At 39.8% G+C, this 17587-nt stretch overlaps 1 protein-coding gene across 1 annotated transcript in view; it reads right to left on the reverse strand.

The window, feature by feature from the left end:
• HCLS1 (hematopoietic cell-specific Lyn substrate 1) overlaps positions 1-17085 on the reverse strand; it is a 38666-nt gene extending 21581 nt beyond the window's left edge. The window contains exons 1-4 of the mRNA XM_068972883.1: positions 16994-17085; positions 13876-13959; positions 13236-13309; positions 733-862 (exon numbers count right to left, since the gene is read on the reverse strand). Of these exons, the coding sequence (XP_068828984.1) occupies positions 733-862; positions 13236-13309; positions 13876-13959 (288 nt within the window). The 5' untranslated portion in view covers positions 16994-17085. The remainder of the gene's footprint in view (positions 1-732; positions 863-13235; positions 13310-13875; positions 13960-16993) is intronic.
• Positions 17086-17587: the final 502 nt, after the last annotated feature.

The following is a 17587-nucleotide window of genomic DNA, read 5'->3' on the forward strand; positions in this document are numbered from 1 at the left end:
TTTGCAACCCCATGAACTGCAGCACTCCAGGCCACCCTGTCCATCACCAACTCCCGGAGTTCACTCAAACTCATGTCCATCAAGTCGGTGATGCCATCCAGCCATCTCATCCTCTGTTGTCCCCTTCTTCTCCTGCCCCCAATCCCTCCCAGCATCAGAGTCTTTTGCAATGAGTCAACGAATGTATAAAAAAAACCCCACTAAATATACAGTAAACAGTAAAAGAAGTTGCAGCAAAGACATAATACGCATACATTTTAAAGCTGTAAATGACTTTAAAACCTGTTTTCCCCTTCTCTGTGTGTGTTCTGTGTCTATTCAGTCTAGGAATTACAGTGTAGCTGAGCCTACACTAGGCCAGTTCTAAATTCTTGGCTCCCATTTTCTGCCATCTATATATTATGTGTTGAAATCAGGGGAAAAATGATACAAATAATATGTGAACATTCTATTTTAATACTTATTTTATTTGTCTGTACCAGGTATTAGTCATGGTATGCAGGATCTTTAGCTGTGGCATGTGGGATCTAGTTCCCTGACTAGGGATCAAACTCAGGCCCCCTGTATTGGGAACTTGGCATCTTAACCACTGGATCACCAGGGAAGTCCGTGGACATTCAACTTTAAAACCAAATGGATGTTTTACTTTTGAGTAAGTTTTAACCATAAAACCAACAAATGAATCGATTTATCTTTTTTTTATTTTTAAGCAAATACCCCCTTTCAATTCACCTTGTCCATTCGGTCTTTTTCCACTCCAAACCGACCTCCATAGCCATGAGATGCTTTGGGCCCTGACTCCATCTCTTTCTTCTTGAGAATATCATGCTCCTCTGATACTTTGTTCCTCAGCAGGTGGATGCTAGAAGCAAACACATCACAGAGACTTGTCTAACACAGAGTAGTCAATGAACCCTCCTTGCCAGAAAAATAGTAATTTTGCAGTGTGTTATGTTCATTTTTAGCAATAGTCCCAAACAAGTCCCAAATAACCTGTGCTGGGTCTGGGAGTAAGGGATTAGTGTGGCCAGCATATATACCCTGATATGAACTCTTCATAAACCAATAGTATCCTCTAGTCTGTCATTTTGTTCACTAAATAACCTTCTGATATTTAGACTCATGTTTCTGAATGTTAGAGGCCAATAATTGAAGAGTTATTTTCCTCTCTGAATGGATTTGCTGTCTAACAATTAGGTGTTCTACCTCAAGAAGCACAAAAAGATTCATATACCCTTTACCCACACATTCTAGAAGTCTATCCGGAGGAAATAATTTTAACTGTGGCAGAGTGTAGTGTCTAATGATATTCACTGAAACATTGTATTTAATAATAAGAACCAAGAAACATTTTTTATGTGGAGAAAATTGGGGAATAGTTAAGTAAATTGCACATTACTTTTTAATGGCACATGAGGAAGTCATTAAAGACACTGAGTAGGAAAAATACATCATTGAGGAATTTATCTACACATAAAGTATTTTATGTCCTTGTCAAAAATGAATGCCCTTCACACTGCCGCTAAATCTGCTTATTCCCAAGAGAACTAAAAATTAATAACCTTTATCTGGGACACCTCTATCCTTAAGAGAACATAACACTGAAAGGAGGCATTCTCCCCTTTACTCCACTTTCATCTTTACCATGGTGGTGGTGGTGGTGCTGCTGCTGCTGCTAAGTCGTTTCAGTCGTGTCCGACTCTGTGTGACCCCACAGACGGCAGCCCACCAGGCTCCCCCGTCCCTGGGATTCTCCAGGCCAAGAACACTGGAGTGGGTTGCCATTTCCATCTCCAATGCATGAAAGTGAAATGTGAAAGTGAAGTCGCTCAGTCATGTCCGACCCTTAGTGACCCCATGGACTGCAGCCTACCAGGCTCCACCCTCCATGGGATTTTCCAGGCAAGAGTACTGGAGTGGGGTGCCATTGCCTTCTCCATGGTGGTGCTAGTGGTAAAGAACTTGTCTATCAATGAAGGAGACATAAGAAATGCAAGTTTGATCCCTGTGTTGGGAAGATCCCTGGGAGAAGGAAATGGCAACCCACTCCAGTATTCTTGCCTAGAGAATCCCATGGACAGAGGAACCTGGTGGGCCACAGTCCATAGGGTCACAAAGAGTCGAACATGACTGAAGCGAATAAGCACAGCACAGTACACAGAAGATCTACGGGTATTTGTTTGGCCTGAGGATATGAAGTGATAGCTCAGCACCAGCACCAACTCCAGCTCCAATAAGTGACAATCAGGACTGATACTTAGACACATATAATGACCACTGGGGATTCTTAGAAACACTTGGGCAAGAGAATCCTAAATAAAAAATTTAATTTCCTGCAGCGAGAAATGGAGGTTTGGAGAACTGAGATAGCAATTTTCCTGGAAATTTATTAGCTCATATAAACCAGACATATTGGTTACAGTTAGAGTGGCCATCTCATAGACAAAATCCTCCTCTTTCATGGAAGAATAGATCCATCTTGTGGCCTTGTAGTGTAAGGCCACCAGAAGTCTTTTTTTAAAGCCATCTCAGCTTTAGTCAAAGTTAATTTTAGAAAATTGGCTTTGACCCAGATGAAATTAAGCTAAGAGCTGGAAGAACCCTCTGTTCCTGTGCCTGCTCTAAACCTTCTGGCAGCCGGGAAGGCAGAGATCCTGTGTTGCTAGTTTGACAACATCAACACTTAAGAACTACCTGTGTCCAAAAAAGTTACTGGTGCCAAGAACAGGTAAATGATCTATTTCCCAACCAAAGTATTCAGGTGAAGAATGAAGAAAATGTGACTAGACATTACTTTCAAATGGGGGAAAATATGCAAAGTTTTAATAAATCCAGTCACTGTTGTATGAATCATAACTGTACTATAGTTGAAACAAGTTTTTAAAGGGATTAGAAAATGAGATTCAGGAATATCCCCTTAATAGTTGGTGGTGAGGCTAATCAGAGAATCATGACAACAGATAATAAAATTTGAATGAAAATGTTGGGGCCAGCAAAGAACAACTTTTTACCAAATTCTTTAGACTATAGCTGAAGCTACTATAAATGTGTTATATTATTCCACTATTAAATAAATATTAATTAAATATTTATAAATTTTTTTTAGTGTGAAGTACCGTTAGACTCTGACAATACAAAGATAATTAAGATAATAGTGATCAGATGCAAGATATAGAGAGGAAACTAAAAGTTATATTTCAATGTCCTAATTGGCATACCTAAGAAACTTGACACATTAACTCTCAGAAGCCTATTTAAAGTCTTGCCTTGGATGTCCTGCTCGACTTCTGGTGCACACACTGGGGTGTTGCTCCAGGACCTTGCTTCAGACAAGCTGCATTCAGCAAGAGCACTGAGGGGACCAGTTAGTGACTCCACGTCTACTGAGCTCAATGACTGCAGGACTCCAACTGTATACAAAGCACCTGAGACACTGAGGGCCAACAAGTTCCAAAACAAGACATACCGCTCAAATTCTCCAGCAACACAGGAACACTCCCCTGAGCTTCAATATATAGGCAGCTCAAAATTATTCCAAAACCTTTGATGTCTCATAACCCATTACTGGTCACTCCACTGCACTCCAGAGAGAAGAAACCCAGCTACACCCACCAGAACTCCAACACAAGCCTCCCTAACCAGGAAACCTTGACAAGCCACTGATAGAACCCCACCCACAGTGCGGAAGCTCCATAATAAAGGGAACTCCACAAATTACCAGAATATAAAAAGGCCACCCCAAACGCAGCAATATAACCAAGATGAAGAGACAGAGGAATACTCAGCAGGTAAAGGAACAGGAGAGTTGCCCACCAAACCAAACCAAAGAGGAAGAAGTAGGGAATCTACCTGAGAAGGAATTCCGAATATTGATAGTGAAAATGATCCAAAATCTTGAAATCAAAATGGAATCACAGATAAATAGCCTAGAGACAAGGATTGAGAAGATGCAAGAAAGGTTTAACAAGGACCTAGAAGAAATAAAAAAGAGTCAAAATATAATGAATAACGCAATAAATGAGATCAGAAACACTCTGGAGGCAACAAATAGTAGAATAACGGAGGCAGAAGATAGGATTAGTGAAATAGAAGATAGAATGGTAGAAATAAATGATTCAGAGAGGAAACAAGAAAAACGAATTAAAAGAAATGAGGACAATCTCAGAGACCTCCAGGACAACATGAAACGCTCCAACATTCGAATTATAGGAGTCCCAGAAGAAGAAGACAGAAAGAAAGATCATGAGAAAATCCTTGAGGAGATAATAGTTGAAAACTTCCCTAAAATGGGGAAGGAAATAATCTCCCAAGTCCAAGAAACACAAAGAGTTCCAAACAGGATAAACCCAAGGCGAAACACCCCAAGACACATATTAATCAAATTAACAAAGATCAAACACAAAGAACAAATATTAAAAGCAGCAAGGGAAAAACAACATATAACACACAAGGGGATTCCCATAAGGATAACAGCTGATCTTTCAATAGAAACTCTTCAGGCCAGGAGGGAATGGCAAGACATACTTAAAGTGATGAAAGACAATAACCTACAGCCCAGATTACTGTACCCAGCAAGGAACTCATTCAAATATGAAGGAGAAATCAAAAGCTTTACAGACAAGCAAAAGCTGAGAGAATTCAGCAACACCAAACCAGCTCTCCAACAAATTCTAAAGGATATTCTCTAGACAGGAAACACGAAAAGGGTGTATAAACCCGAACCCAAAACAATAAAGTAAATGGTAACTGGATCATACTTATCAATAATTACCTTAAACATAAATGGGTTGAACGCCCCAACCAAAAGGCAAAGACTGGCCGAATGGATACAAAAACAAGACCCCTCTATATGCTGCTTACAAGAGACCCACCTCAAAACAAGGGACACATACAGACTGAAAGTGAAGGGCTGGAAAAAGATATACCACGCAAATAGAGACCAAAAGAAAGCAGGAGTGGCAATACTCATATCCGATAAAATAGACTTTAAAACAAAGGCTGTGAAAAGAGACAAAGAAGGCCACTACATAATGATCAAAGGATCAATCCAAGAAGAAGATATAACAATTATAAATATATATGCACCCAATATAGGAGCACCGCAATATGTAAGACAAATGCTAACAAGTATGAAAGGGGAAATCAACAATAACACAATAATAGTGGGAGACTTTAATACCCCACTCACACCTATGGACAGATCAACTAAACAGAAAATTAACAAAGAAACGCAAACTTTAAATGATACATTAGATCAGTTAGACCTAATTGATATCTATAGGACATTTCACCCCAAAACAACGAATTTCACCTTTTTTTCAAGTGCTCATGGAACCTTCTCCAGGATAGATCACATCCTGGGCCACAAATCTAAACTTGATAAATTCAAAAAAATCGAAATCATTCCAAGCATCTTTTCTGACCATAATGCATTAAGATTAGATCTCAATTACAGGAGAAAAACTACTAAAAATTCCAACATATGGAGGTTGAACAACACACTTCTGAATAACCAACAAATCACAGAAGAAATCAAAAAAGAAATCAAAATATGCATAGAAACTAATGAAAATGAAAACACAACAACCCAAAACCTGTGGGACACTATAAAAGCAGTGCTAAGAGGAAAGTTCATAGCAATACAGGCATACCTCAAGAAACAAGAAAAAAGTCAAATAAATAACCTAACTCTACAACTAAAGCAACTAGAAAAGGAAGAATTGGAGAACCCCAGAGTTAGTAGAAGGAAAGAAATCTTAAAAATTAGGGCAGAAATAAATGCTAAAGAAACAAAAGAGACCATAGCAAAAATCAACAAAGCCAAAAGCTGGTTCTTTGAAAGGATAAATAAAATTGACAAACCACTAGCCAGACTCATCAAGAAGCAAAGAGAGAAAAATCAAATCAATAAAATTAGAAATGAAAATGGAGAGATCACAACAGACAACACAGAAATACAAAGGATCATAAGAGACTACTATCAGCAGTTGTATGCCAATAAAATGGACAACGTGGAAGAAATGGACAAATTCTTAGAAAAGTACAATTTTCCAAAACTGAACCAGGAAGAAATAGAAAATCTTAACAGACCCATCACAAGCACGGAAATTGAAACTGTAATCAGAAATCTTCCAGCAAACAAAAGCCCAGGTCCAGACGGCTTCACAGCTGAATTCTACCAAAAATTTCGAGAAGAGCTAACACCTATCCTACTCAAACTCTTCCAGAAAATTGCAGAGGAAGGTAAACTTCCAAACTCATTCTATGAGGCCACCATCACCCTAATACCAAAACCTGACAAAGATGTCACAAAAAAAGAAAACTACAGGCCAATATCACTGATGAACATAGATGCAAAAATCCTCAACAAAATTCTAGCAATCAGAATCCAACAACACATTAAAAAGATCATACACCATGACCAAGTGGGCTTTATCCCAGGGATGCAAGGATTCTTCAATATCCGCAAATCAATCAATGTAATTCACCACATTAACAAATTGAAAAATAAAAACCATATGATTATCTCAATAGATGCAGAGAAGGCCTTTGACAAAATTCAACATCCATTTATGATAAAAACTCTCCAGAAAGCAGGAATAGAAGGAACATACCTCAACATAATAAAAGCTATATATGACAAACCCACAGCAAACATTATCCTCAATGGTGAAAAATTGAAAGCATTTCCCCTAAAGTCAGGAACAAGACAAGGGTGTCCACTTTCACTGCTACTATTCAACATAGTTCTGGAAGTTTTGGCCACAGCAATCAGAGCAGAAAAAGAAATCAAAGGAATCCAAATTGGAAAAGAAGAAGTAAAACTCTCACTGTTTGCAGACGACATGATCCTCTACATGGAAAACCCTAAAGACTCCACCAGAAAATTACTAGAGCTCATCAATGAATATAGTAAAGTTGCAGGATATAAAATCAACACACAGAAATCCCTTGCATTCCTATACACTAATAATGAGAAAGTAGAAAAAGAAATTAAGGAAACAATTCCATTCACCATTGCAATGAAAAGAATAAAATACTTAGGAATATATCTACCCAAAGAAACTAAAGACCTATATATAGAAAACTATAAAACACTGATGAAAGAAATCAAAGAGGACACTAATAGATGGAGAAATATACCATGCTCATGGATTGGAAGAATCAATATAGTGAAAATGAGTATACTACCCAAAGCAATTTACAAATTCAATGCAATCCCTATCAAGCTACCAGCCATATTTTTCACAGAACTAGAACAAATAATTTCAAGATTTGTATGGAAATACAAAAAACCTCGAATTGCCAAAGCAATCTTGAGAAAGAAGAATGGAACTGGAGGAATCAACTTGCCTGACTTCAGGCTATACTACAAAGCCACAGTCATCAAAACAGTATGGTACTGGCATAAAGACAGACATATAGATCAATGGAACAAAATAGAAAGCCCAGAGATAAATCCACACACATATGGACACCTTATCTTTGACAAAGGAGGCAAGAATATACAATGGAGTAAAGACAATCTCTTTAACAAGTGGTGCTGGGAAAACTGGTCAACCACTTGTAAAAGAATGAAACTAGATCACTTTCTAACACCGCACACAAAAATAAACTCAAAATGGATTAAAGATCTAAATGTAAGACCAGAAACTATAAAACTCCTAGAGGAGAACATAGGCAAAACACTCTCAGACATACATCACAGCAGGATCCTCTATGATCCACCTCCCAGAATTCTGGAAATAAAAGCAAAAATAAACAAATGGGATCTAATTAAAATTAAAAGCTTCTGCACAACAAAGGAAACTATAAGCAAGGTGAAAAGACAGCCTTCTGAATGGGAGAAAATAATAGCAAATGAAGCAACTGACAAACAACTAATCTCAAAAATATACAAACAACTTATGCAGCTCAATTCCAGAAAAATAAACGACCCAATCAAAAAATGGGCCAAAGAACTAAATAGACATTTCTCCAAAGAAGACATACAGATGGCTAACAAACACATGAAAAGATGCTCAACATCACTCATTATCAGAGAAATGCAAATCAAAACCACAATGAGGTACCACTTCACACTAGTCAGAATGGCTGCGATCCAAAAATCTGCAAGCAATAAATGCTGGAGAGGGTGTGGAGAAAAGGGAACCCTCCTACACTGTTGGTGGGAATGCAAACTAGTACAGCCACTATGGAGAACAGTGTGGAGATTCCTTAAAAAATTGCAAATAGAACTACCTTATGACCCAGCAATCCCACTGCTGGGCATACACACCGAGGAAACCAGAATTGAAAGAGACACATGTACCCCAATGTTCATCGCAGCACTGTTTATAATAGCCAGGACATGGAAACAACCTAGATGTCCATCAGCAGATGAATGGATAAGAAAGCTGTGGTACATATACACAATGGAGTATTACTCAGCCGTTAAAAAGAATACATTTGAATCAGTTCTGTTGAGATGGATGAAACTGGAGCCGATTATACAGAGTGAAGTAAGCCAGAAAGAAAAACACCAATACAGTATACTAACACATATATATGGAATTTAGAAAGATGGCAATGACGACCCTGTATGCAAGACAGGAAAAAAGACACAGCTGTGTATAACGGACTTTTGGACTCAGAGGGAGAGGGAGAGGGTGGGATGATTTTGGAGAATGGCATTCTATCATGTATACTATCATGTAAGAATTGAATTGCCAGTCTATGTCTGACGCAGGATACAGCATGCTTGGGGTTGGTGCATGGGGATGACTCACTGAGATGTTATGGGGAGGGAGGTGGGAGGGGGGTTCATGTTTGGGAACACATGTAAAAATTAAAGATTTTAAAATTAAAAAAAAATAAAATAAAATAAAATTAAATTAAAAAAAAAAAAAAAAGTCTTGCCTTGGAATTGATAAAGCAATATAGTTTATGGTAACCAGGACCTCAAAGATGAGCTAAGAGAAGGAACAGAATTTTTTTTGTGGTTTTTATGATAAAAGTAAAAGCACAAAAATTAGTGACTCAGACTATAAGATTTTTTTACAAACAATGATCATAGACAAAGAAAATTCTAAAGAATCTACATCAGTTTGCTACTAGAACTATTCAGTACATTTAGCAAGGTGCCAATGTAGCAAGGTGCCAAACAAGATTACAATCAAAAGCAATTTTATTTCTACATACTAGCCACAGACATTTGAGAATTTAAAGTTAAAAATAAATTCTACTTACCATCACATGAAATAACACTAAATATTTTAGAATAACTTTAATTAAATATGTGCAAGACCTGAACACTGAAAAACATTTCTGAAAAGATTAAAGAAGATCTAAGTAAATGGAAACATAGCCCATATTCATGGCTTGGAAAACTTGAGATCATTACGATGTAATAAAAATAAATAAAAATATTAGTCGCTCAGTTGTGTCCGACTTTTTGCAACCCCATGGACTGTAGCCCGCCAAGCTCCTCTGTCCATGGGATTCTCTAGGCAAAAATACTGGAGTGGGTTGCCATTTCCTCTTCCAGCGTTAAGATATAAGTTCTCTCCAAATCGATGGTCTATAGATTCGATGCAATTCCAGTCAAAATACCAACAGGTATTTTTGTAGGAATCAACTACAAAATGTGTGTGGAAATGTAAAGTTCTGGGTTAATAAAAAGTTATTTTTTAAAGGAGCACAAAGTTGAAGGACTACCTGATTTCATTGCTACAATAAAAGGTACAGTACAATAACGTTACAACATTCAGTGCAGTATGGCATGGGTCAGAGCAGACATAAATCAATAAAATAGCTTAGAAATGGACCTTCACATATATGGTCAAAGATGCTAGGTAAATCAATGAAGAAAGAATAGTCTTTTAATGATGTGGGAATAACGAACTCTCCAAATGGAAATAAAATGAACTTCAATCTTTACCTCACACTGTACACAAAAACAAATTTGAAGTCAATTGTAGACTTAAATGTAAAAGCTAAAACTATAAGGCTTTTAGAAAAAGACATAGGAAAAAAATCTTCACAATTTGAGGTAGGCAAAAATTCCCTAGACACATAGGCACTGACCATAAAAATTTTTTATAAAATTAGACTTCATCAGAATTAACATACTTTTATCTTTAAAAGAAGCTATTAATAAAGTGAAAAGGCAAGTTATAGTCTGGCAGAAAATATTTATAAAACATACATGTCACAAAAGACTTTTATCTAGAATATTTAAAGAACCCTTAAAACTCAAAAGAATACAAATAACCCACTTTAAAAATGAGAAAAAGATATGAATAGACACTTCAAAACAAAGACATATGAAAATACATGAATGGCATGTGAAAAGATGTTCAATAAAATTAACCAGCAGAAAAATACAAGTTAAAATCACTACACACTTACAAAAATGATTAAAAATACTAACAATACTAAGTGTAGACAAAGACGTTGAACAATTAAAACTCATCCATTATTGGTAGGAGTGAAAAAACATTTCTTTCAGAAAGCAGTTTCTTAAAAAACTAAAACAGACTTTTCATATGACTCAGGAATTCTACTATAGGTAGAAGTAAAAATATAGGTAAAGAAAAAGATTTGGACCCAATGTTCATGACAGTTTTACTTGACAGCTTTATTTATTTTTATCTGACCTTCAAAAGGAACAAAAGACTGATACACACAAGGCCATGAATAGATCTCAAAAATATTATGCTGAGTGAAAGAAGACAGACACAAAAATACATTATGTATTACTCCATTTACATGAAATTCTAGGACAGGAAAAATTAAGCTATAGTGACAAGAAGCAGATCAGTGTTCATATCCAGCCTCGTAAAGAGGTGCATGAACATAAGTGAGGAAAGTTGGTGAGAAGAAGATGGAGAGAAGACAAGAACCCTTGAAAACTAGGCAGGTCCTGGAAACACCAGACTGCTTGGAGCTGCCTGGCCCAGGACTTCTCTACACAATAGGTGAAGGATGGATAGGGTCATTTGAACTATTTACCGAATTACCAAACCACTCCTCAAACTATTTTAGGTCTATTTTCACAGACCTAAAAAAGAAAGATCATGTGCCGCCACCCCGGCGATCATGGGGGATGGTAGTGAGATTAATGAGAACCACAATCACTTCCTTTTCCTGCTTTGAATCATCTGAGCTCTGCAGCTACTGTTCTCTTCTACTTCCCTTCCTTTCCAAGGACCTTGGTGATTCCCATCTGACCTTAAAGGTTGTTCTAGTCCACACGAGACAAAAAGAACCCCAGAGTATTATAGACTTACCGCTGGAAGGTCCTCTAGGGATCTTTTTGATCCCAGTGCTAAGATTGAGAATCAGAGAGGGAAGTGGCCTGTCCAAGATCACCTGGCTAGGAACTAGCAGAGACTGAGCTTTTACACCTCAATAGCCTGGGTAAATGGGAGAGGAGTGGGTTTCTGGGTAAATGTCCCCACCATTTATTTTATCAGATATAGATCCAGTTAGGCTAATAAGGAAACACCCAGGGTCACCAGTGAGAGTAATAAATATACTGGATTGTATAACACAGCAGTCCAAATAAATGCCACTTAGGAGTAAGGAAGATTGTCATCTGTTTACATGTTTATTTTAGGTTTTTAGGAAGAAAATCTGATTCAACTAATCTATACTAACAGGAAATGGAGATAACATTATTGAGGGGCCAGGAGGTGCTAAGTACTGCACTAGACATTGCTACATGCTAATTCATTGAATTCTAACCATATATCTGCAGGGTAGCTAGTTGCATCCTCATTGGATAAATAAATAAGCTGAGTTTCAGAGAAGTTATATGCCTAACCCACATTGCCATTAATGGTAGAGCTGTAAATTGAATCTAAATCTATCTGATATCCAAACTCAAGCTCTTTCAAAGATTGTGGCGGGGGTTTAGGGGTCCTCTTTAAAATGTTCTACTCCTGCTCTGCATGTGAGGGGCACTGGTAGGGGAAGGGTACAAGGAGAGTTTGTATGCTTATCTTAATAGCTCTCAGGATACGAGGGCTGAGTGGCCTGTTCTCAGAAAATGAAAGACATCTTAACTTGGGCAGGATTTGATGAGCCTACAGAGGAGCACCAGAGAAGCTTCCTGCACTACCCAATTCCATTTTTTCACTTTCCAACTGCTTCCAGAATTGCCTAGTTTCCTTAAATATGATATTCATACAGTTACCTGAAATAAATCATTTATGCCCAATTAAACAACAATGCATAGTGCCAAATATTATCAAATTATATAAACAAGTGCCAAATTTTCATAGCATGCTTTGTGCAGTGTGACCATCCACTGACACTTTTTTTTAAAATCTAGAAGAAAACGAGGTAAAAACACTGTTGTTTATGAGGAAGGGACATTAAAGTTGAGCTTAAAATGATTAATTTTCCCAACTTATTTACTTTTTAATTTTGCTGTTAGTATACTGTTTATTGTGTCTATTGGACATTCTGACACTATCCAAAGCAAATAGCCCTAGTTAGAAAACCCTGAATAATCCATGGAAAAGAGAGAATCTCACAATACTAATACACACTACACCCCACAGAAATCCCTGGATTTGTGTGTAACTTCCTTCTCTCTTGTGGAATCAGAGTTTTTTGTCGTTTTGCTTTTTTTCTGGTAAACTATTAGGTTATAATCTTTAAGACTGCCAACATAGTTTTAATCCACAGGCTTTCCAAGTGTCATATTTCTTCATGTTACCATTCATCACTTCCTGCTTCTGCCAAGTAGTCAAATGTAAATTTTTATTTTAAAAGTCATTTGGCCAGGTATGGGGCCTGATATTTTCCTCTTATTTATATTAATAACATTTATTCTGAGTTCTTTCCCTTGACATTTTACTGAATCCTTCTTGGCCCATTTGAAGTCACCCTACAATACAGACATACATTATATATACGTGAGTAGACAGATAATAAATTAGTGAAGTCAGCACTTCCCTCTCTGAATTCATGTTTTACTGAAGGAAGAGAAACAGTTAAAATTATAGACCCACTTAGGGAAATATCAGAGAAGCTGGAAATAAAAAACAGATAGTAGGGTTGGGGGGATAAGAGGAGAGACGTGAAACAAATACACAATGATACACAGAGGGACATAAGGGGACAGCAAGAAGAAAAAGCAAAGACACGGAGACAGGAATTTCTCTCTCTCCTTCTCCTGAGTCTCCAAGTTTTCCCTGGGCTCCTCCCATACCTCTTTCCCTCCTCCCAGTCCTTATGGCACCTACTTGATATGCTCTGCGCGTCCAGAGCCCTCGATGGTCTTGGCTCCCCAACGTTGTTCCTTCTCGGAGATGTCATTCTACAGAAGACAGCACTCAGCAATAAGTGATGGCAAGAGATGTGCTAAACTGAGAGGCCACACAGCTGACACACATGCCCCCCACGTGCCCTATATCAGCTGCTTCCTTCAGTCAGGGACTTTACTCAGACCCCCCTCGCCACGCTTATCCACCCAGACCCCCATGATAACATTGAGCCGGTGAGCTCTGAAACCTCCCTTTCTGTTCTGCATCCCTCAAACTTTCTTCTTTCGGTCTCCTACAACTCCTGAATCCCTCTAAGTTACATATGTCCAGCTCAGATCCTGGCTCACAGGCCAAAGAGACCCAATTAATCTGCTTCCTCAGCATTGCCTTCCAAATCCTGTCAGTCACAACATCACTCATCTGCACCTGCCTCCTTCCAGTCTCAACACAGGCTATCATGCAGGCCCCACTTATTGCAGACACCTGTCCTACCCGGCAGTCCCATCTGGGGCTCTAGCCCAGTCCCAGACTTCTTCTAGGCCCCCTCAAAGTGTAAAGAGTAGCCCACATGCCGGCCCTCTGCCACTTTTTGTCCAAGTAAAGTTATTTCCACACTCACCACAAAGTCAGGGTCTGTGTCCCAGTCATCACCCTGGGTCTCCACAGAAACAGATACATCATGTCCTACTACAGACTTCCACATCTGAGGGCGAAAGAAAATGGGAATGATTAGATGAAAAAAATCAAGAGGTGGGAAAACAAGAATGCTGAAACCAGTGATTAGTAGCCCAATGTTTCTTATAATTTTTTTTTTCTTAGAAAAAAAGAGAATCTGAAGCAAAGCAGATGAAAGTTTTAGGAAAGTACTTTTTCTCAGAGGAAGGGGGCAGTGCAGATATATTTAAGATGAACTAATGTAGCCTGGGTTCTTTAGTCTGGAGAGAAGTCATGGGTGTAGGTAACACTAAATAACTTGGGTGTCAAAACTGCTGAAACACCCGCTTCTGTCAAGAGGCCAGCCCAGGCAGTGGCTTAAAGCATTTATCAATGAGGGATATGGAACATACCTGGAGTGACAGAGTCATTCCACTCAGGCATCTACATATGACTTCTTTCATAGGTGTCATGGTATATATTAGCCCAGCTCTTGATAAAGTGAACATCTACACTTCTCTCTGCTGCTGCTGCTAAGTCTCTTCAGTTGTGTCCGACTCTGTGCGACCCCATAAATGGCAGCCCACCAGGCTCCCCCGTCCCTGGGATTCTCCAGGCAAGAACACTGGAGTGGGTTGCCATTTCCTTCTCCAAAGCATCAAAGTGAAGAGTGAAAGTGAAGTCTCTCAGTCATGTCCAACTCTTAGCCTCTACAGTCTGCTAAACTCCACTCTAAGACTGGCCACCGAACAGCTGCATATCAATAGGGGCTCTCAGCTGAAATTCCTACACTGAACAGTGCATGGGGAGGCATTATTTGCTGAGACTAATTCATTCATTGTTCAAGTTTTAAAAACAGTTTAATCATATTTTGGTCTTCCCAGGTGGCTCAGTGGTAAAGAATCTGCCTGCCAAGCAGGAAATGTGGGTTTGATCCTCGGGTCAGGAAGATCCTCTGGAGAAGGGAATGGCAACCCACTCTAGCACTTTTGCCTGGGAAATCTCATGGACAGAGGAGCCTGGTGGGCTACCGTCCATGGGGTTGCAAAGAGTCAGACATGACTTAGCAACTAAACAACAACAACAACAATATATTATTTTTTAAGGACAGTAACTGGTTCAAAAGGAGCATATAAAATCCCTTGTTCTGAACATTAAGAATCATTAAACTTTTATTAAAGTAAATAGATGTGTTTAAGAAATATTTGGAGAACACCAATTTGAGGGGGTGCCAAATTCTCATTTCACTAGGGCATCCCCGGAGAAGGCAATGGCACCCCACTCCAGTACTCTTGCCTGGAATATCCCATGGATGGAGGAGCCTGGTGGGCTGCAGTCCATGGGGTCGCGAAGAGTTGGACACGACTGAGCGACTTCACTTTCACTTTTCACTTTCATGCATTGGAGAAGGAAATGGCAACCCACTCCAGTGTTCTTGCCTGGAGAATCCCAGGGACGGGGGAGCCTGGTGGCTGCCGTCTATGGGGTCGCACAGAGTCAGACATGACTGAAGCGACTTGGCAGCATCCCCAGTGTCTCTGCTGGCCTGCCAGTCCAGCATGAGGAGCTGCACAGGTGCTCTGCATCTGTGGGGTCCTGGGTCTTGGTTGAAGGGGAAACAACAGACAATGCTCATCTGCTCTGGTCTATGACTTCTCGACCTTGGTACCACTTGCTAGCTGGCCCACCCTTCCATGCTCAGACTCCCACACCCTTTACTGTCTCTTAAAGGAGCCCTCTTATAATCACTCCAAGGACCCTCCAGTCTCTCCAGCCAGGCACTCGGACTCTCCAATTTTCCTTTTCACTTGAAAACTCCATCCTTCTCCAGCTCCTTGAAAAAACCCTTGGAAGCCAGCCAAAGGGAAATCTGGGGGTAGATTGGTTAACGAGATGCAAAGAGGGCACTGGGGAAGTATGAACCCAGTCAGCTGGACTGAGGGATGAGTCACTGCCAGGAGCAGTTCTGCCTTCCCCTGAGGGGGTGATGGTACTGGATGTGGGGCAGGTGGATAAAACCTATGGTCCTGGCTCTGGGGCTGCTCTGCCATAAAAGGAATTCACACAGAAAACTGGAAAAGAGAAGTTTCTGAAATATTCATGAGCAATAAGGAAGCTGTGAGGACCAATGGTCCTGTTCTCTTTCTTGCTGCTCCCCTCAGGCCCCAGCCTGACTCTCCCATAAGCCTCTCAATCTCATGTATTTTTGAAACAGAAATGTTTCTGACACAGAGCCAATTTAGCACCCTTGAGCTACTGGCCAGGAATAGGGAAGCCAAAGGTACTATCTAGAGGTGGGAGCCTAGGGAGTAACTGGCTGAGGCCTGGTGCTGTGGATATCAGGCATGATCGAGGATCTACTTAAGAGGCTGCCTCAGTAAAGTACATGGACTGGGAGTCAGATCATCCAGCTCTGTTCCTAAGCTCCTGTGGGAATATGGGCTAGGGAGCCAAGACAGAGTCTGTACACATTTGCCAGGTACCAGGCATTATCAATACTTTGGTAAAGGATTGAACATCTCTGAAACTCTGTTTTTCCCAGTGGAAAACAGAGAGGTTAACCTCACTTCTCCATCAAGTCCCCTGTATTTCTGACCTGGGATTCTGTGATCCTACAAACAGAGAAACCAGCCCTAGTCGAAGCACCGTGACTTCATTTGGTGCTTGGTTCTCAGCACTGGTGTACATTAGCAGCTACTTCCTGATCTGTTGCGATGTCTCCTGTGGGTTTTGTCTCTCTGTTAGACCCATAAGCTCTCCAAGGGCAGAGACTGTCTTCACCTCTAGTAATCCTCCCAACTCAGTGCTTAGGAGCAAGGGGACTTAGAATTGCAGGTTGTCGGCAGAAATCAGACCTGGATGGCGGCTGAATCCCATTCCCTGGGCTCCAGCATTTTCCTTCTATTTTCATTCTCACATGCTCACTATCTACAACCACTCACCACCAGGCTGGCCTTCTGGCCATAAAAGGTTAAAAGCCGACTAGCAATGACTTCACCTCTCAGCAAGGAGTAACAGCCAGGTAGTATCCTCTCAACTCTTGTCCTGTGCTCCCCAATTTTCCCACTGCCCAGAGTACCCACCTTCAACTGCGTTTGCTCTCTCAGCTCCTCACGAAGACACTCCACTCCTTTCTAGCTGCTGCCACTTCAGAGCAAGAAACTTTGAGCTGCTATTTCAGTTCCGTATTCAGCTTTTCTGTCATTTCCTGCCACTCTGTCCTCACAACTGCTTCCTGAAGTTTGAGTCAGTTCCTTCTGCTTAGGCATTTAAATAAAAAAGGGTTAAATGCTCTGTGCTTACTCTTTTGCAAGACTTTGAGCGTTCCAGAGGTCCTTAAAAAAAGTGACCAGAATTTATAGTCTGGTCAGGGAAGCAAAATATTTAACTAGAAAACACATAGAAGAAATGCTGTAGGATAGCATTTGTAAACAGCATTTGTGATGGGCAGTTGCATCTGTTTATAATAAAGAAATTTAGAGAACTTGGTATGGACTGAAGGGATCAAGAAATGATTAATGGAAAAAAATTGATTTTTATGTGGATTTTGAAAGGTAAGATTTTAAAAGAAACTCACTACATTACCCACAGTACTTAAAACTGGGGGTTACATATAATAGATGTGGGAGTTAACTCATAGGGGAAAGGTAAGACATAGACATGGAGGGAGGAAGTTT

The sequence above is a fragment of the Capricornis sumatraensis genome, chromosome 1, assembly GCF_032405125.1.
Source record: "Capricornis sumatraensis isolate serow.1 chromosome 1, serow.2, whole genome shotgun sequence".
Lineage (NCBI taxonomy): Eukaryota > Metazoa > Chordata > Mammalia > Artiodactyla > Bovidae > Capricornis > Capricornis sumatraensis.